The sequence below is a fragment of the Schistocerca americana genome, chromosome 7 (assembly GCF_021461395.2).
Source record: "Schistocerca americana isolate TAMUIC-IGC-003095 chromosome 7, iqSchAmer2.1, whole genome shotgun sequence".
Classification (NCBI taxonomy): domain Eukaryota; kingdom Metazoa; phylum Arthropoda; class Insecta; order Orthoptera; family Acrididae; genus Schistocerca; species Schistocerca americana.
In genome coordinates, this window is record NC_060125.1 from 693,433 (window position 1) to 715,976 (window position 22,544).

At 39.2% G+C, this 22,544-nt stretch overlaps 1 protein-coding gene across 1 annotated transcript in view; it reads right to left on the minus strand.

Moving 5' to 3' along the window:
* LOC124621929 (molybdenum cofactor biosynthesis protein 1-like) overlaps positions 1 to 3,750 on the minus strand; it is a 42,064-nt gene extending 38,314 nt beyond the window's left edge. The window contains exon 1 of the mRNA XM_047147435.1: positions 3,541 to 3,750. Within this exon, the coding sequence (XP_047003391.1) occupies positions 3,541 to 3,750 (210 nt within the window). The remainder of the gene's footprint in view (positions 1 to 3,540) is intronic.
* Positions 3,751 to 22,544: the final 18,794 nt, after the last annotated feature.

Consider the following 22,544-nt stretch of genomic DNA (forward strand, 5'->3'; position numbering starts at 1 on the left):
AATCTATTAGCTTTCCAGTATCCACACTGGTCACTGTAGCAACAGAATTCTTAGAAATGCAGCTGCGCTTCTACCAAGTGCCCCAAAAGCTACGGATATGTCAATCATACCATCGTTTATTTCAGCAGCTTCATTTGCAGCACACTTAATTGACTCACATGCAGCAGATTTCACAGCAGCTCCAATAAATCCTGCATACTTGTCCATTTTACAAAGTGGGCGTGGCATATACATCATGACACACATTGTTTCTGCTGCAGTGTAACCTTTGCCAATAGCTCTCAATCCATAAAACCACCTAACATTTATTTCAAAATAATTATCTTTACACTTATCAGAATTCCAAAATGAATGAGTATATTTACAACTGGCAGAATTAATGATACGTTTCCTGGCTAGTCCATTTGATACCTCAATGTCTTCATGTAAACTAACTGGCCCTCCACATACATACAGCACGCACATTCACATAACACCCCTGTTAGGTTGTGTAAAAGTATCAGAATATAACCTAACCTACCGTTTACATGAGTTTTGTTTTGAGATAACTGTGTTATCACTATGTTTCATTTTAATCTTCGAAGCACTAATGGGTGTTTCGCTAGATACTCATGAGTTTGCCAGTATTTCGTTGTCTGTAACTTCACACACCACATGCTGAATGCAAAGTTTCTCTTTATACAAAAATTTATTACCATGAAACCCACATTTCTTAAAAACACTTCATTTTGGAGTCATACTTTTTGAGAGATTTACCAGTCTATTCGTCACTTTTCCTCGGAAGAACGTTAGCACTTCGATATACAAAGCATGTTTATACTATGAAAAGATACGATACTATTTTTGACAGTGCTACCAATACAAACATAATTTAACATTTGTAACACAGTAATCCACAGCTTTCTACAGGGTGGTCCATTGATAGTGACTGGGCCAAATATCTCACGAAATAAGCATCAAATGAAAAAACTACAAAGAATGAAATTCGTCTAGCTTGAAGGGAGAAACCAGATGGCGCTATGGTTGGCCTGCTAGATGGCACTGCCATAGGTCAAACTCATATCAACTGCATTTTTTTAAAATAGGAACCCCCATTTTTTATTACATACTCATGTAGTACGTAAAGAAATATGAATGTTTTAGCTGGACCACTTTTTTCGCTTTGTGATAGATGGGGCTGTAATAGTCAAAAATGGTTCAAATGGCTCTGAGCACTATGGGACTTAACTTCTGAGGTCATCAGTCCCCTAGAACTTAGAACTACTTAAACCTAACTAACCTAAGGACATCACACACATCCATGCCCGAGGCAGGATTCGAACCTGCGAACGTAGCGGTCGCACGTTTCCAGACTGTAGCGCCTAGCACCGCTCGGCAACTCCGGCCAGCTGCTGTAATAGTCACAAACATATAAGTATGTGGTATCACATAACATTCCGCCAGTGCGGACGGTATTTGCTTCATGATACATTACCCGTTTTAAAATGGACCGTTTACCAATTGCGGAAAAGGTCGATATCATGTTGATGTATGGCTATTGTGATCAAAATGCCCAAGGGGCGTGTGCTATGTATGCTGCTCGGTATCCTGGACGACATCATCGAAGTGTCCGAACCATTCGCCGGATAGTTACATTATTTAAGGAAACAGGAAGTGTCCAGCCACATGTGGAACACCAACCACAACCTGCAACAAATGATGATGCCCTAGTAGATGTCTTAGCTGCTGGGGCAGCTAATCCTCACATCAGTAGCAGACAAATTGCGCGAGAATTGGGAATCTCAAAAACGTTGGTGTTGAGAATGCTACATCAACATCGATTGCACCCGTACCATATTTCTATGCACTATGAATTGCATAATGATGACTTTGAACGTCATGTACAGTTCTGCCACAGGGCACAAGAGAAATTACGGGACGATGAGAGATTTTTTGCATACGTTCTATTTAGCGATGAAGCATCATTCACCAACAGCGGTAACCTAAACCGCCATAATATGCACTATTGGGCAACGGAAAATCTACGATGGCAGCGACAAGTGGAACAGCAGCGACCTTGGCAGGTTAATGTATGGTGTGGCATTAAGAGAGGAAGGATAATTGGCCCCCATTTTATCGATGGCAATCTAAGTGGTGCAATGTATGCTGATTTTCTGCGTAACGTTCTACCAATGTTACTACAAGATGTTTCACTGCATGACAGAATGGCGATGTACTTCCAACATGATGGATGTCCGGCACATAGTTTGCGTGCGGTTGAAGCAGTATTGAATAGCATATTTCATGAAAGGTGGATTGGTCGTCAAAGCACCATACCATGGCCCGCACGTTCACTGGATCTGACATCCCCGGATTTCTTTCTGTGGGGAAAGTTGAAGGATATTTGATATCGTGATCCACCGACAATGCCTGACAACATGCGTCAGTGCATTGTCAATGCATGTGCGAACATTACGGAAGGCAAGCTACTCACTGTTGAGAGGAATGTCATTACACGTATTGCCAAAGGCATTGAGGTTGACAGAAATCATTTTGAGCATTTATTGCATTAATGTGGTATTCACAGGTAATCACGCCATAACAGCATGCATTCTCAGAAATGATAAGTTCACAAAGGTACATGTATCACATTGGAACAACCGAAATAAAATGTTCAAATGTACCTACATTCTGTATTTTAATTTAAAAAACCTACCTGTTACCAACTGTTCGTCTAAAATTATGAAACATATGTTTGTGACTATTACAGCGACATCTATCACAAAGCGAAGAAAGTGGTCCAACTAAAACATTCATATTTCTTTACGTATTACACGAATATGTAATAAAAAATGGGGTTCCTATTTAAAAAAACACAGATGATATCAGTTTGAGCTATGGCAGCGCCTTATAGCAGGCCAACCATTGCGCCAGCTGGTTTCCCCCTTCGAGCTAGACAAATTTCTTTCTTTGTAGTTTTTTCGTTTGACACTTATTTCGTGAGATATTTGGCCCGGTCACAATCAATGGACTACCCTGTATATAATAAATTACCGATTTTATTAGGTCTTGACGTAATGCATGTAAAAATTTTAACATTTTCAACTGGTGTAGATTATATTTTAGAAAATAAAATAAAATACTTCCCACACAAGTTTATAAGTAATATACATATCATTTTAGTTGGAGAATTGCAAATTTTATAATCAGATAAAAACCCAAAAAAGTGAAAAAGAATGTTTTCCCCTTCTAACTCCCCTTAAAGTTATGGAAATGTGCAAGCTTTTGGAGTCAGTGGCTTCTTCTTCTGGCAGAAACAATGAAGGGGAAGGAAAAGGGAAGAAATAAAAGGATTGTCAAGGTTCAGGAAATGGGGAGAGTTGCAAAGAAGCTGCAGAGAAACCCAGGCCAGGACAGACTTACTGAATGGGATGAGAAATATGTAACTAAACCAGTCCATCTCTCATACCACCAGCAGATGTGAAGTATTCTTGTGATCGGTAGTAAGTCATAAACATTAAATTATTTTCAATGTATGTTCATATGTAATACTGCACGTACCTTTGAGGTATCATTGGGCCCATTGGGAAGAGGATCAAAATCAGGCCACTGCTTTCTAATTATTTGGAGCATTTCACTAAAGGAGACCATCTTCCCATCATTCCATTTGTTGCCGCTGAAAGGCATGTACTCGATAAATCTTACATCAACATTTTTCTCTTTTGTTAACTCCACAAAACTGCACACTTCATCTTCATTAAAACCTTGCATTACAACACAAATTATCTGTGGAAGAAAGACACCATTAAAAACTTGGTATCAGATAAAGCATGGTTTAAACAGAGTTTGAAAGACTTTTTGATAGGCAACTCATCCTACTCTATACATGAATATCTTAACAGTGGCTGTTAGGCCAGCTTAAATAAGAATGTCTGTTAGATTTCAGTTCTGAGAGCACTTTGTCATAACAGTCAAGATTATGTACTTTTTGTTTGATAAATTTATGAATAGTGCATAACAATGTTTCGGTCTGACAGCGTATCAATTCTGAAAATATTAGCTGTTACAGTTTGTATTGTATTCACCTAGTTTGACAATCTCCTGACAAATGATCAGGGTATTCAAATGTTTTATATTTTTTATGTTATACTTTCTGGCATGTTACTCACCCATGAGAATCATCTCATGTTTTGGGTCTTGGAACAAAAGCTGAATCTAATCTAATCTAACCTACAAAATAATGGTTCTACAAGTCTGTTGTTATATTTGTATACCTCACTGATTCTGTTAAATTAATCTTTTTCTCTCTTTTTAGAGAATGTGGGAATTTATCTTAGCATGCCAAACTGTTAACCTTCTTAACAATTTAAGAAAATTAAACTACATACGTCTCCAATCCTTTTTCCCACTCCAACGCACACATCTTTTGCTGAAGGTATTATTTTAACTATTACATTAAATTATGAAGCTTTCTTGAAACTGTGCTGCCATTTGTGAAACAAAGTTAAAAGTGTTCTCAAGATAAAAGGTCTTCACAAAAGGAGCATTTAGTATCTGTGCAGGTAGTAACACTGACAGCCTTCATATAAACAAGCCCATATGGTAGAACATCCTGCTTTACACATACACGCAATGGCAGAAAAAAGGAAAAGAGCACACCTTTCATTCAAGCATTGAATATATAAACTGATGAGACAAAACACTACGACATCCTGTTTGATAATGTGTTTGTCCACTGTTGGAACACAATACAGCAGTGATTTTGTGTGGGACAAGTTCAATAAATTTCAGGTATGTTCCCAACATTATGTGAGGTATGTTCCCAGCATTATGCAGCACCGCATGTCTAAGCACAGGTCATGTAATTCCCATAAATTGGAGATCAGTGGTTTCTGGGTGCAGAACTGGTATCTGATATCATCGCAGATGTATTCCATCAGATTCAGAAGGGGTGAATTTGATTCTGGCCTCGTGACACTGAAAGTCATATTGTTGAAACATGTCACCTTCATTAGGGACAGAGTGCGGACAGTGCACAATAATGTTCACACAGAACAAAGCTGTTATGGAGCCTTCAGTTACTACCACAGGACCCATAGAAGACCAGGTGAATGTCCTCCATAGCATAATATTGCTCCCACTGGCCTAAGTCTGTAGCAAAGTGCACCTTTCAAGCACCAATTCACTCTGTTGACAGTGTATGTGCACAAAACCGTCAAGCAGGTGTAATGCGAAACACGAATGATTCAACCAGATGACACATTTCTATTGATTCACTGCCCAATCTCAATGCTCCTGAGCCACAGAAATTGTAATTCAACAGTGTTGTCAACATGGGAACATACAGGGGTTGTCTACAGCAGAGCCCTATGTTTAACAATGTGCAATGATTGGTGTGCTCTGAAATACTCGTGCTTCCACCAGCACTGTGTCATCAGACCTGCCACAGAAATTAGCTTCCTCAACCGAATGTCATCTTTTTCAAAGGAACCATCCCAGCATTTGCCTTAAATCAATTAGGGAAATCAAGGGAAACCCAAATTTTGGTGGCCCGATGGGTCTCGGGTCCGTTGTTCTCTCGAAGGCAAGTCCACTGTCTGACAACTGTGGTGGCATGACCTAGTCTTAATTAAGCCAGAAAATCCTGGGAAATGCTGACATACTTATTGATTTAAGATATAACAATTTAAAACAATCCTTTCATGAATTTCACTACAATTTTCTGCTCTTTTGAAAAAAAATTTCTTTTGACTGTTTTGATGTTGTTTAGTATGTTTAAATAATGATGGCAGTCTCTATAAAATGGCAGTTTGACTTTTAAGTTTAGTTATACTGTTTTAAACTACATCCTTCATCTATTTGTCCACCCAGAAGTGCTATAGGATATAACTTGAAGACTATGGTGAGATGGTGGGGGACAGTCATGTGTTGAGAAGGAGGTGCTGCCAGAAACGAAGTGTGTGAGGTGACGTTATTGACACTGCATACAGGGAGAATAAAAATACTCTATTCCATATTCATTTACAATCTACGTCTGGCCCCCATATGGTTTTACTTTTCTCCAATAAGAAAAAAAGAAATTGTCAGTAACTGTCTTTATAAGGTCTTAAAAGGAAACAAACAATAGAAAATCTAGGCTGGAATAATGACCATATTATAAAAAAGATACATTGCTATTCACTGTATACAGGAAATGTTAGGTCACAGACAAGCACAACAAAAAGACTACTAAACAAGTAAGCTTTCGATCAGAAAGTCTTCTTCCAAAGTGGACAAAACACACACACACACACACACACACACACACACACACACACACACACACACACACACACACACCCATGACCGTTGTTTCTCCCATTATGCGCAGTTGCTCCCAGTCTGGCCCTAGCAGCCAGAGACAGTGGTCATGTATGTGTGATCTGCATTTGCGCGTGTGTGTGTGTGTGTGTGTGTGTGTGTGTGTGTGTGTGTGTGTGTGTGTGGGAATGGGGGGGGGGGGGGCGTTTGCACCAAAAGCTTACGTGTTTAATAGGTGGTGTTCCCCCCCCCCCCCCCCCCCCCTGCCAGCAACACAACATCTACACTATACAGTGAGTGCCAATCTATCCTTTTCATAATACTGTCGTTACCACCTTGCCAAGAGGCATATTGTGGAGTAATCCGAAGGGCTCTACTAATTTGTACAAGAGGAAGGAGAGCACAATCTCAATGTAAGTTTTTAGAAAACTGGTATGTGCGTTACTTCTCCAAACCTTTCAGAAAAGACACGGTATGCTCTTCATTCAGCAAGATGCGTAATAAACAATATTAGCAATACTGCATCAAACTTGTTCACTTTCATCTTTGGATTAAACATTCGATTTCAGAGAGTACAGAATTTGGCAGAATCAAATTTTGGGGATATGTGGAACTGGGACAATGGCATATTTTTTACCCATTCAACAAACTAAGCACTGCTGATTGCTACTTTTATTGTGTCTGCTGCTGCAATGCATATATGAAACTGTAAGTGCAGCATCTATGATGGAATAAAATGTTATACAAATGAAACAAACAGGCACAGTGAAATAGAGTAGTATGGCTCATCATTTCGGTCTCACAGATTAGCAGGTGTTGACTTGAAAGATAATACTTAAGAAGTATTTACTCAAATCCAAGCCGCACTTTTTTTCCGGTTTTTGTAATCCAAAAAACCGCCTGCGGCTTAGAATCGAGTGCAAAGCAAGTGGAAGTTCTGAAAAATGTCAGTAGGTGCTGAAACAACTAACTTCTGCCGTCGAATATATGTAGCGCTACACAGGCACAAAGATAAATACTGGCGCCAAAACCTCTGCGTCAGTAAATAAATTAAAAAAAAAAAGGTGGAAGACAATTTTCATACATTATCCAAAGAAGTAAATACAAATTCCGTATTGTTCATCTTCGAATGTAGCAGAACTTCAATGTATTACGAAAATCTGACTGGCAAGACTGTTTGGGATGTTTGTCAATATGGCCAACTCTACGTTCTGAATGTTTTCCTACCTGTGAGAAGAGATGGTTGCTAATAGGAACCTGATGAAATGTGAATCACATGCAGTATTCTCTTCATCATAAGAGTTATACGAATATAAACATTTTGCCACGTATTCTTTCGTGTTTGCTGCTATCTTATTTAAATCCTGTCTGCCTAATAAACTACGAAACTAGAGTGAGACAACAGCAAATGCGGAAGAATATACGTATCGTGTCATGTTTATATTCGTATTATTCTTATGCCTAATAGTGATACAGTCAGAAATGAAGCATGGCAACTGACTAGATTTTTATATCTAAGATGACTCTAATTTCTGTGCAGAATTTGATGTACTAAAGAAGCGGCCGCAAAGATTTTCAAATGGAGAAAAATTTTCGCCTAACTCTCGTTCAGAACATGTTCTATCATACGCAGTCTATTATGCACTATCAGAATGTGACAAACAATGCATGACACAGTACAGTAATGCATTTTCAGCTTAGAGTGACATAAACGCCTATAACAAGGAAAATGGCACTTATCAGATCAAAGCAAAATAAGCAATCGATTCAAACCAGATGAAGCACGTGAAAAAGGAAGGGTACCAGTATAAATACGGACGGAGCGCCTGACGCATAGCAATGGCTACCTGGTAAAGCTTAAGTGCTACGCTTACGACTCGAACCAAACTACTGTAGCTGTATCGTCATTCACTCGAACTAAATTGTGTCTCATATTACAATGGACTGACTTTGTTTCGATTTGGAGGTGCGGCCTAACATTTTTCTCTCCCCTTCAACTTCGAGTCTCAAATTTCAGGTGCGGCTTAGATTCGGGAATTTTTTTTTTTCCTTCCTTTATTTCGAGTCTCATTTTTCAGGTTTGAGTGCAGCTTAGATTTGAGTAAATACAATAGGTGGTATTTCAACTAATTCTGACTATGAAATAAAACAAAGTACAGCAGGGAGCTCTGACGAATTAAAGAGCAGCGATGAAGATTCTGATGAATAGTAAAGTATGAGTTAAGAAATAAGATGCTACTGAGATCATAAATTTTTCTTGTGTTGATGAATCTGTTAACAAACATATTCAAAAATGCACTGAAACATTGGCACATGTAGTGTTGGGAGGTGATAAACTGTCATTACTGTTAGAGGAGCTACGTATTTCTTGCTGTTCTACTCCTACATGACACTGTATCTGAAGGTATAGAATGAATCTTCACTGGCTAGAGAAATGGGTAACACAATTTTACAAGTCTCTGCTGTCATGTAATCTCTTCAGGGAAATCATGACTGTACTACGATTCGGTTTGTGGTTGACAAGGTCAGAGTCATTAAGAAATGCAAGGCAGCTACCATGTCAGTCCTAGAAGAAAGAGACGTAGCAAACTGTCAAAGCATGTACATCCCTGGTCCTTATGTTTGTGGTGATGTACTAACCAAGTAATACTGAAGTGTGATCCAAGTCGCACAAATATGGCTTTAATAATAACCTCCGAACAATATGCCTCTAAGGACTCAACAAGACACAGAACGCTGATGTGCACATTACAAACTAGAATCACACAGAGAGTCAGTCAGCACTGTTCCACACTTACATATGTGCAAGTCGCCAGCAGATGGCATGGCAGGGACCGCACGGCACGCTTGGCTCCCAGAGATGGCCTCCAGCAGCCAGCCTGCAATGATCAGTCGGTGACCAATTTAAAGACGCAAGTACGGCAACACCACTCTCGGTGCACTCACACAGACACGTACTAGTAGCACGATACAGCAGTGATGAGCAGTAGTACCCCTCCTGTCTTGCGCGCCTTTTATCTGGCCCTACAATTTACTTTCCTAGACCCACACAAATGCCTGATCCTCCTAATTCAATTTGCTCTGCAGACTATTTAAAATTCATAAAGAAAAAGGAGCCACAATTGCACTTTGTGTGCCAGTTACTTTCCAATACATTGGCACCAGCTGATCTTATTTAAGAATACTGAACTTTCGTAGCCATACTTACAGCACATCCTTTGCTTCCTGGTCTAAATCCAAGTTAACTCCCAGCCCCCTCCCCCCCCCCCCCCCCACACACACACACGCCCCTCCCCCCCCTCTCCCCCCCCCCCTCGCAATCAGCTAGTTGTGTGCTGTTATCTCACGTCACACCCTAGTCTATGAGTACCCAGCTGTCTATCACCTGACCCCTCTACCTGCACCCCTAGCTAGCCCACAGATGGCTCCCCACTCTCCCACGAGCCACTAAATGCTTCCCTCCAAACCCCTCCCATCTCTCTCCATTCCTCACATTGCCTCAACCCACCCCATCCTACCCCACTCTAAAGCCCCACCTCACTCCAGAACACTCACCGTGGGCCAGTAAAGAGCTGGCAGTTGAGCGACCACAAAATAAGGAGACGTGCATGCGCATGTGAGTGTGTGTGTGTGAGTGTGTGTGTGTGTGTGTGTGTGTGTGTGTGAAAGTGTGCTCGTGCTCATGTTTTCCCTACAGCTAGAAAAAGAAAGTGCATTCTGGAAGCTCGCCAAGCAACGTACCTTTTAGTTTGGAATGTAGAAGACGAGGTACTGGTGGAAGTAAAGCTGTGAGTACGGGTTGTGAGTCGTGCATGGATAGCTCAGATGGTAGAGCACTTGCGCATGAAAGGCAAAGGTCCCAAGTTCGACTCTTGGTCCGGCACACAGTTTTAATCTGCCAGGAAATTTTCATATCAGTGCACACTCCACCGCACAGTGAAAATCTCATTCTACATACCTTTTGTTCATGTGCCTATCGATGAGACAGTGCTTCTGCCTTTTGGTGAGCCATCTCCTTTATTCCTAAATAATTCGTAATTTTCAACAGAAACTTTCCGTACGTTATTATTGCATCCTACATTACAATATGCAATTTCCACAATATGTGGTCCTCTGTGAATATAATGGGGGTAACAACTGTAGGAGACCAAAAACTGACTGCAGTAAGCAAGTTCAACTTATTGTACGTTGCAGTAGTTATGCAGAGGTGAAGAGGGTCACACAGGATAGGCTAGCATGGTCAACTCCATGAAACCAATCTTCAGATGGAAGATCACAACAATAAAAACATTTGATTCAGCATACACCAGACTCCAAACAGCGTACACAACCTGTATGCTCAGAAACACAGAAAATCATATTGGTTCCATCAGCAGGAAACTTCAGCCCGTAATTGTTATGGAACACTGTGGCGATTTTGTTCATTAATAAAACCCAAAACTGGGGAGTAATAAGAGAGGATTGTTGTAACTTCTTATCAACCTGGTTACCAAAATACATATTAAGAACACTGGTAAAGTGTTATTTTAAAGGGGTCACTCCAAAGCGCCACGAAAGTATTTGAGCAATGTATAAAATTAGAGAATCAGTGCACAATATTGAAAGCCTATCTACATAATCTATATCTGCATGACTAGTCTGTAATTCACAATTAAATGCTGGCAGAGGGTTCAGAGAACCACCCTCAACCTCTTTATCTACCATTCCACTCCCCTACAGCATTTGAGGAAAAACAAACACTTCAATATTTCCGTACAAGCTCTGATTTCTCTATTTTATTACAATGATCATTTCTCCCTATGTAAGAGGGCTCTAACAAAATATTTTCACATTCGGAGGAGAAAGTTGATGATTGAAATTTTAAGAACCTGCTCCAGCAAATTGCTTTTGCTTTAATGACTGCTACCCCAATTCACATGCGATATCTGTGGCATGCACTTTCCTGTTTGCCAGTAATACAAAATGAGCTGCCCTTCTTTGAACTTTTAAATGATGTCCTCTGTCAGTCCTATCTGGTAAGGATCCCACACCATGCAGAATACTCCAAAAGAGGACAGACAAGTATAGTTGTAGATAGTCTCTTTAGTAATCCTAATCTTCTAAATGTTTTACTATTAAATCACAGTCTTTTGTTTGCTTTCCCACCGCATTATCTATGTGAGCATTCCAATTTAAGTTATTTGTAAATGTAATTCCTAAGTATTCAGTAGACTTCACAGCCTTTAGATCTGCGTGAATTATCATGTAACCAAAATTTAGTAGATGCCTTTTACTACTCATGCGGATGACATAACAATTTTTATTATTTAAGGTCAGTTACCACTTTTTGCATCATATGGATACGTAGCCTAAATCATTTTGCAGTTCATTTTGATCATCTGATCACTTTACAAGACAGTAAATGATTTGCAAGACTGTAAATGATAGCATCATCTAAGAGGACTGCTCAGATTCTCTCTTAAATTGTTAATGTAGATCGGCAACAGCAGGTGGTCTACAACACTTCCTTGAGGAATTTCAGATATCACTTCTGTTTTACTTGATGATTTTCCATCAATTACTATGAACTGTGACCTTTCTGACAGGAAACCACACATCCAGTTGCACAACTGAGACAATACGCCATAGGCACACAATATGATTAGAAAATGCTTGTGAGGAACTGTTTCAAAAAGTCTTCTGGAAATCTACAAATATGGAATAAATTTGAGATCCCCAGACGACAGCACTTATTACTTTGTGTGACTAAAGAGCTAGCTGTGTTTTAAAAGGTCTATATTTCTGAATCTATCTTGGCTATTTATCAATGAATCATTATCTTTGAGATAATTCATAATATTCAAACACAATATATGTTCCAAAATCCTAATGCAAATCAACATTAGTGATATGAGTCTGCTATTTAATAGATTACTCCTCTTTTCTTTCTTGAGCATTGGTGTGACCTGTGCAACTTTTCAGTCTCTAGGTATGGATCTTTATCAAATGAGCAGCTATATATGATTTCTAAAGGAGCTATTGTATCAGCATTCTCTGAAAGAAACATAACCGCTTTATTACACTGAGGAGAGCTACTACTAAGTTACTCACAGTTGCAGTTGTTCTTGATTTGAATACTGCAATATTTACTTTGTTGTCTTTGGTGAAGAAATTTCAGAAATCCGTGTTTAGTAACCCTGCTTTAGTAGCACTGTCATCAGTAACATTACCACAGCTATTGAGCAGTGAAGGTATTGGTTGTGTCTTGCCATTGGTGTACTACACATGCAACCAGAACCTCTTTGGATTTTCTTCCAGATTTCAAAATGAAGTTTCACTATGGGAAGTATTAAACACATCTTGCACTGAAACCCACCCTAAGTTTCGAGCTTCAGTAAAACATCGCTAATCTTGGAGATTTTGCATTCTTTTAAATTTTGACATGCTTTTTTTCATTGCTTCTGCAGCTGAGTTTTGACATATTTTGTGCACCACCCTTTTAATTTATTTGGTATCCTTTCAATTGCACAAACAGAATGTGCAAAGTAAGTGGAAATTACTCGTCTCTTCCCTGATTACAGTGCAATAGAAGATACTACAAGATGTTGACAGATTGCCATATCTCGTTAGCTTTATATGTAATAATGAGGTCACAGATGCAGAAATCACCAGCAGAACTGGAAAATCAGTCCATATGGTAATTAGGTCTGTAATATGTCAACAAAGCTTTGACTGTACTCCTTTATCATTTATATGTGTGAGACTTGGAAAATATCAGTAAAATCAGCACACAGTCTCCATATTTTTCACCAACAATGCTAGAGATGAATTCTGAAGATGTTAACCCAACCAAGTTACAAACGATGAAGTGCTGAGAATACGAGGTCTACACAGCCTGCACGTAATTATTGTTGAAAGAAGACTGAAGATTGCAGGTTATGTTCTACGCATGTAAGGTGGAAGAATCCCAAAATCAACACTGTTGTGGAAATCAATGGACAGATACAGATGTACAGGAAGACCTTTTAACACCTGGAACTTTTGCAATGAATCTTCAATGCATGGACACAAACTTGGAGGAAGGTGAGAACTTGGCAGCTGATCGAGTGAACTCTGTGAAACCAGTTCCTTGTATGGTACACAGCAAATCTGAGTAAGTTAGTAAGTAAGTAAGTAAGTAAGTAAAGTAAGTACAACTGGGGATTTTGCAAAACTGCTGGATGATCGATATTATTGTCTAGATTTGACACTGTTGGACTTATACCTTTTCCTTGATGTGTATTCTTCAAATTGTGAGTTTTATGAAAAAGCTGATAGGTACTTACCAATCAACCTTCCCTCACATGAACTGACATTGTCTCTTTATAAATTCTACTGTGCTAACAATTATCTACTGAGAATCCTCAACTAGGTCTCCGCAGCTCAAATGAGCCAGTTTCTTTTAAATTTCTGTCTTTGGCTATAATTGTCTTCCAAGTATGGTGACACAACATCCTGTCATGAAACTTTTGCCTTTACACTTGTTTTTTTTTCTGGACACTGCCTTTTTCTGCACTGTGCACTAAATACACTATGTGAGTAACGCCCAATCTCCAACAACCAATCGTGAACTGTAATCAGTTGTGAACTCTACCAGGGCACATAACAAACAATTAACATTTGCGTTTTAGTGTTCTAAGCTGTGAAGTCATCAGCGGACAAATAATTTAGTACCTATTCCTGGACAGCCGGAGTGGCCGTGTGGTTCTAGGCGCTACAGTCTGGAACTGAGTGACCGCTACGTTCGCAGGTTCGAATCCTGCCTCGGGCATGGATGTGTGTGATGTCCTTAGGTTAGTTAGGTTTAATTAGTTCTAAGTTCTAGGTGACTGATGACCTCAGAAGTTAAGTCGCATAGTGCTCAGAGCCATTTGAACCTATTTCTTACATGCTGTTGTTTGGAACAACAACTGACATGATCCAAAATATTACTTTTTTTTATTATAGCTTCACTTTTATTTTGTCTAATGATTACTAATTTCAGTATCAAATTCCATCATCAAGCCACTATATGATTGGAAAGCAAAGTGTATCGTTAAAATATTGTTTATTAAACAGATTACCATTATATCATCATTCCTTAAAGTAATGTCCAAAGTGGAAGGACAGATGATTGATTTTGAGTATATACAAAAGTCAGAGTACTGAACCGGATATGAAAGAAGGAAAACCAGAAGGGCAGTGAGAGACGGGTGCCTTCTATCACCTTACTTCCTTAATATTTTCATCAAGGAAGTAATAACAACAACAAAGAAAAGATGACAAGAATCAAAAGGTAATTTCTGGAATACTCCAAGGAAATGTGATAGGACCATTACATTTACAATGAATATAAATGATCCAGTAGAAAGTGTCAGAGGCTCCTTAATATTGTTCACAGGTACTCTCACTTGTCCATCAGAAAGTAGCAATAACAGAAGGCAGTATCAATTTGCACAATGACCTGCAGAGGATTGGTGAATGATGCAGGCTCTGGCAGTTGACCCTGCACATAAATAAATGTAACATATCACTCACACACACACACACACACACACACACACACACACAGGAAAAGAAATCCAATACTGTACAACTACACTATTAATGACAAATTGCTGGAAACAGAATCTACCATAAAATATCTAGAAGTAACTATCCAGAGCAACCTTAAAGTGGAATGACCACATAAAACTGCAATAGAAAAGCAGATGCCAGACTAACATCCACAGGAAGAATCTTAAGTGAATGCAAATTACCCCTGTGTCCTTACCCAGTAGGACTGACAGAAGAGAGAAAGAAGATCCAACGAAGTGCGGAGTGTTTTGTCGCAGGATCATTTAGTCACTGTGAGATCATTACAGAGATGCTCAGCAACTCCAGTGGTAGATGCCATAAGAGAGCAGTTGTGCATCACGGAAAGATTTACTACCCAAATTTCGAGAGAGTAGTTTCCGAGAAGAGTCTGACAACATAATAGTTTCTCTCATATACAATTCACGAAATGATCACGTGAAGAAAATTTGAGAAGTTAGAGATAATACAGAAGTGTACTGACAGTCACTCTTCTCAGGCACTGTTCACAAGTGGAACAAGGCAGAGGGGATCAGTTGGTGGCATGAGACGTACCCCCTGCCACACACAGTTAGGTGGTTTTTGGAGCATGATGTCGATATGGAAACTTAATTGCATGCATATACACTGCAGATTGATGACATCACAATAGTAAATCAAAGTAGGAACTAAATAAAATGTTTCAGGCCTTAAATCTAGACATGGTAAAACTAAAGCTAAAAATGAATACAAAGAAGACAAATGTTATGGCTACAGACAAGAAAGGAGGTGGAGGTAGGACTGACACAAGAACAGACAATGAGAAACTCAAGAAAGCAACTGAAATTCAATATCTCAGTAGCTTTTTGCAAGAAAACAATCAATATTTCAAGACATTCAAGAAAAGAATAGCACAGGTGAAGAATTCCTTCCAAAATAAGAAGAAGCTGCAACTGAATAAACATATCAGCTTCCACATTAACAAAATATTTGTAAAGACCTTTGTGTGGAGTGTTCTGACACACAGATGCAAAATCTGTACATTAGAAAAGCCAAAGGAAGCTCGCCTCAAACCTGCTGAAATGTAGTTCTGGAGGAGAAGTACAAGAACTAGCTGCATTGACAGAAAAATTAAAGGAAATAGGAGAGAAGAAAAAACCACTGAAAGTTATAGGCCAGGGCAAAGCAAAATACACTGGACACTTAACTGGAGACGATAATCTTTTAAAAAACATTTCTGAAGGCAAGATCGTAGGTAAGAAAACAAGGGGATGACTGAGAACATCCTACTTAAACAATGTGATCAATGAATGGGATTTTCTTCACACATGGAGATGAAGACAACTGCTGAAGAGAGGAAGCTGTGGCTGCAGAGACAAGGTTTAACCTTTTGGAAGAGTAAGGACAAACAAATACGAAAAAAGTGAATCTACATGGTAGCTACATATGGAATAAATGACAACTTCTTGTGTGCAGTCATCAAGTCACTTACCCCAGTAGGTGTCTTATCTACTAAAAGTAAAGGTCACTGTTGTGCTTTCAATAGATGTGAACTGCACCCTGAAAATGGTATGTCTAGTTTGCAGTTGTACAGAAGCTTTTTATTTTGCAAAATGGTTCAAATGGCTCTAAGCACTATGGGACTTAACATCTGAGGTCATCAGTCCCCCAAATTTAGAACTACTTAAACCTAACTAACCTAAGGACATCCCTGCCTGAGGCAGGATTCGAACCTGCGACCGTAGCAGCAGCACGGTTCCGGACTGAAGTGCCTAGAACCGCTTGGCCACAGTGGTCAGCTTTTATTTTGCAAAGAAATTTTTGATAATAAGATGAACTGATGCTGGTACTTGCTACTGAAACCAGTAGTACTTAGATACAACAAAAGTGTGACTATAGAATTAAGAATAATTTTTCCAAACAATCGAGTATTTTTTTCAAAATGGCACCACAATAGAGGATACTTATTTTAAACTAAAGACACAAAAGAAAAAAAGAGAAACTGTAAAGATCTTCAGTTTCATAATGCTCTCTTGGGAGGAAAATATAAGATACCAATTACAAATTATTTGTTTCAGTTCCTTTAGAATAATTTCCTGTTTCACAGGTGCCTTGAAGAAAATAAAAGATCTCAAAAGTGTCTTAATGACAACCGATGGCCTCATGTTGACAATAATTGGTAAACTTGCAAGCCATACTTTTTTATGTTGTATAAACTACGAAACTGTTAGCATCGTCAGCTAAAATTTACTTCTTCTGTCTTAATATACCTTCCTTCACTTACAGCTGCAGTGTGGAGACAGCGGTGAGGGTGGGAGCGGGGATGGGGGTGAGGGTGAGGGCGTACTGCTTTAAAATGGTGATTCTTGCATTGATATTCTTAACAACAGATTTATATCTTTTGTTTATGAAAGTCTGCATGCGATGACAGCTGCACTAGTAATACCTTCACAGGTTCGTATTCAAGTTGCAAGGCTAGATCTATGCCAGCCATGACACGCTCCCAGCCTTTCCTCCTCATGATCTGGTTGTAGCGTTGGGACTGCAGGGTGTCTAAGCTGATGTTCAGACCGTCAAGCCCTGCCCTCTGCAAGGCAACCAGCTGTCTTGTCAACATGAGGCCATCGGGTGTCATTAAGACACTTTCGAGATCTTTTATTTTCTTCAAGGCACCTGTGAAACAGCAAATTATTCTAAAGAAACTGAAACAAATAATTTGTAACATTGTTGCTGCATATGAAACAAAACTCCAGTTGATAAATTGAAAATACAAATTCCTTAAAAGTTAACTGTACATTTGCCCTAATACAAAGAGATAAGAAGGGTTAATAAACTGAATTGGAGAATGCAAGTTAAGATAGCAATGAAAAAATAATTAGAGGCATAAGATCACCTACTGCAACAGGGAAATGGGAATCAATATGAACCATTACCCAGCTACTGTCAACTGATTCCATGTCTCCATGCACACTGTATAAACCACTGTGGGTTTGTCCGACAAAGTACATTGTTGTACCACACATTATGGTTTATCCCCATTCAATGCTCATGTGGAGTGTGGGAAGAATGATTCTTTAAATGGTTCTGTGCATGCTGTAATTAATCTTGCCTTCATGGTCCCTATAGGAGTGATACATATGTAGTTATTGTATAATCCCTAAATACCTCGCTTAATACAGGTTCCTGAAATTTCATAAGTTGGGTTTTGTCATATATTTGGTGTCTATCTTCACTTGTCTGGCATTTCCAATTTTTAGTAGCTTCTTGATGCTCTCCCATGCATCAAATAAATCTATGATCAATCATGCTACACTATCTTGTATACATTCAATGTCTGCCATTAGCCTTATTTGTTATGGGTCGTACTTAAGCAATATTCTAGAATGGGCCACACAAGTATTTTGTAAGCAATGTCCTCTATAGACTGATTGCATTTTCCAGTATCTTACCAATGAATTGAAGTCTGCATTCTGCTTTGTCTACAAGTGAGTCTATGTCACCATTTCATTTCATCCAGATATTTGTATGAGTTGACCAATAAAAACTGTGATTATTTGATAATGTAGTCATACAATACTGTCTTTTATTTGTTTTGTGATGTGCTCCAATGTACATTTCTGAAAACTTAAACTCAGTTGCCTATCTTTGGACCAAATTGAAATGTTATGATCTGACTCAAATTTGTGCAGATTTTTTTCAGGCAATAATTCATTATAGACAACTCTATCATCCAGGAAAAGTATGACGTTCCTTATAATATCATCTTCCAGAACATTAAGGTACAACATTAATGTAATAGTATAAATTACTATAACTGTATAAATAAGTTTATAAGTGTGTAAAATACATTGAACTGTTTGTTACAACAAAACATTGTACTGGTATACTCAGCAAGATGTTAAATCAGCAGATAGCTACATTTTATGTTCAACATTTTGTGTACAGCATATATGCTGGAAAGGATTTATACCCAAATTAAATAAATCTGAAGAAATGGTAGTGTGTCTCTGGAAAAATAATCCATAAAAACTCATACAGTCCAATTTGCTATTATGTCACTGTTACTGAAATATAATACAAAGTAACTGAATTCGATGAACATTCTCAGAGTGCAATATGCCTCAGAGTGAAATGCACAGTAATGTCAACATTATTTTTCAAGGCTATGTTTGTGAAAATGGATGAAAGCAAACCACACATTTTGTTCTCAATCTGCGGAAGCATTATGCACTGTGAAACACTGTACTGCTGTTCTACATAAAAGCTGTCTCATTGTCAACATCTTTCCCCTGCTGGCTGTTCTACACTTCTCATCACTGATTCAACACATTGTAAGATATTTTATGCTGTATGACACCACAGTCTAGTCTGGTTAGGACAGCACAAAAATAATATATGAATTTCAGTATTGAAACTGGAACAGCAGAACAGCTCTCATCACACTGGATATTAAATCGAGGTTGGATTACAGCCGTGGGTACATCATTTCATGCTACTCAACTGTATGTCATATGTCAGAGTTCTTCAACTGTAGTAGCTGGTGACTGGTGGCTGGCGACTGGTGGCATACCCATCTCTTGGCATCCTGTGAACAGACGTTCTCCACAGGTGACAGATTTGAAGGAAATGCTGGATACGGCAACAGTGGAACACTCTCTGTATCGAGGTAGCTCAGTACAGATCAGGTGATGTAAAGTCTTGCATTATACTGTTAAAAGATAACATCACGGAGCCCTTGAAAATAGGGTACAGCGATAGGCCTTAACAAAACACAAATGCAATGGCTGCTGTCCAAATTACTGGCTATGTGAACCAGAGGTTGTGACATGTATCCAGTTGCACCCCATACCATCACATCACATGCTGGACCTGCATGTGAATGACAGGTACAATCTGGCCAGGTCTGTTGGCATCAGAGCTTCCACACACAAGCAAGTACATCAATTGTGACGATGTTGCAGAACCGAGACTCATCTGATACAATGACACAGTGCCATTCCTGTGTCTGGCATTGTTGTCAGTTGCACCGCTGTCAGTTCAACTCTCTCTAGAGCTGCATTAATGGCTTGACAGTCTGTGCTGCTCCAGATGCCATCACATTGTATGTGTGGATACTTGTCTCACTGTATACAAGCCCACTTCCTGACTAAATGTACAAAACTTCACTGCAGGATCATGTACGCATGAGCGAACACTTGTCTGCCCTCTCAGGTGCTAGTTGGATGGCACTACGGAGGCCCTGCAAGGCATTTAGCATGGCCCTCCTGAACATACCAATTCTATGTTCGCACAAAATGAGATTCTGAGCAATGCAAGCAGCAATATAGTGAAACAATAAACCAGAGTCTCACCAGACCATGAGCCTGCCACTGCCAAATCTGGAATGCTGATAAACATTTCTCCTTCTTCCATTATGTATAACATGGTCTTTGTGTACACAACCAACACTGAAATAGAATTTCTGAATGAGAAACCTGCTTTCTTGCATACAGAATATGCATGGGAGTGCTGAAAAGTAATGCCTCTGAATTTTTTATTCTGTTCTCAATATCGGTCGAGGTATGACACGTCACGCATATTACTTGGTCAACTTTCCCACTTCACTGACTCGTGGCACACCCCCCTCCCGCTAACAGATGGAGTCGCAATAGGCAGCCCACTCTGGCCAGAGATTGTGAATATGTTTACGGTGCACTTCGAGGAAGAGGCCCTGATGTCATCCAAATGGAAATCCATCTTCTTCTTCTTCTTCTGTTATGTGGATAACACACTTGTCATCTGGCCTCATGGAAGAGACAAACTTCTTGACTTCTTTGTACATCTGAACTCCACACGCCACAAAATCAAATTCACTATGGAGACCAAAGAAGAAGGAAGACTACCATTCCTGGACATCATAGTCAGGAGAATAACGGACAGCACCCTGTGCCACAGTGTGTATCTGACTCTATAAAACACATAAACTCAGTTCTCCCTATGGCACTGTGAATAATTTCAATAACAAAAACTGAGATGAATGTTGCAGCGTACATTTAATTTCCACTTTGGCTTTGCATTCAAGATCAGTCTTACCTGAGAGTGCAACATTACATCTTTGTTTAATTTAATTATATGTTCATTAGATTTTGGTTATAAGGCACGTTTTGCTTCCTAATGTTTCATCTCCAAATGCTGGAAACAATCCATGGAGGAAGAGGAGTATGTAAGACATTGGTGGACCAGGTTGGAAGTATCTGTGAATTTCAATACTCTGTAGAAGAGCTCAATCATTTGAAAATAACTTTCAGACCTTGTGGCTATTCTAACAGATATACATAAGGCACTACATTCTAAAATATTTGCATCTGTCAGTGACAAAACAAGCAACTAGATTAAAAGTTCTCTTGCCACTTGTAAAAACAGTCGCAGATTGTGACCTCTGAGTGCTATAAAGAGAAGGTATTGATGCAGTGCTTAAACCAAACAGAAGACCACAACTGCAGCCATACTCAAGCAAATTGCTATGCAGTAGTTTCAGTGAATTTGACAATGATGTGGCTGCTTTCATAGTGGCCCAGTCATATTGTGGGGTACGGAATGCCAGTGACAGGGCTGGAATTGTAGGTGACAGATGGGTTTTTGGCAAAGCCTTGTATCAATACCTCCTTAATTATTGAGCTGAAAAACTGTAAAAAACATCATACAGTAAAATCACACAAAAAAAATTCCTATTTCTGCAGGTATTGTGCCTTCTGTTTCTTTTTCATTACAAAAACATATTGATTCAAGTTTATAAAGTCACAACTATGTCACTGTGATTTGTGTAACACACATTCTGGAACATGTTCCAGGAATGCCATGAAACAGACAGCTTTAAATACTTACTCTAGCTCATCTTTCAAGACTTGCATGCCAACAACAACACCATCTATCCAATCTGTTTTTATTTCACTTTCATGTAAAGCTTTCTCCACAAAGGATATCATCTGCCATGTAGGCAGTGCAAGAGGAAATTCCACACTCACATTTGGGTAACCAAGTGGATTCTGTGTCTTGTCAGAACCAAGTACAATCAACCCAATTTCATCTTTACCACTGGTAAATATCTGGAAACATATTAAATGGTAAAAATAAGTTTTGTTTATAACAAGTTGTATCCAATAAAAACATCACACACAGGTACTCTTTATAAAATCATTTAATTCGATAGATAAAAAATCTAGTCACCAAGCAATGGCAGAACACACACATAAAACACTGTTGTGATAGGCAAGCGTTTGGAGCCAGTGACTCCTTCTTCAGGCTGAAGGGTTGCAGGGGAAGCAAGAAGGGTGAAGGAAAAGGACTGGAGAGGTCTAAAAAAAGGGGTAGATTTTGGTAAAGTTACCCAGAAACATGGGTCATGGGTGACTTACCGTACAGGATGAGAAGGAGAGACTAATTGTTGGGGAGTGCATCGGGCAAGATTCGGAAACCTGAGAGCTTAAAGGTGGAAGACAGGGTAATATGCAAGACAGAGATTACTACTAAAACTGTACATGAGTTAATAAGAGTGAGAAGCTAAGTGTATTGTATGCAACAGCTGTGGGAGGGGGCAGTGAAAACAGACGGGAAAGACAATGAAAGATGTAGAAAGCTAAAACGGAGTGAAGCACAGAGTAATTACAGTGAAGAATAGCTGAGACAGGAGAAATTAACGTAAATGAAGGCGAGGTGGGTGGTGAGAACCAAGGACA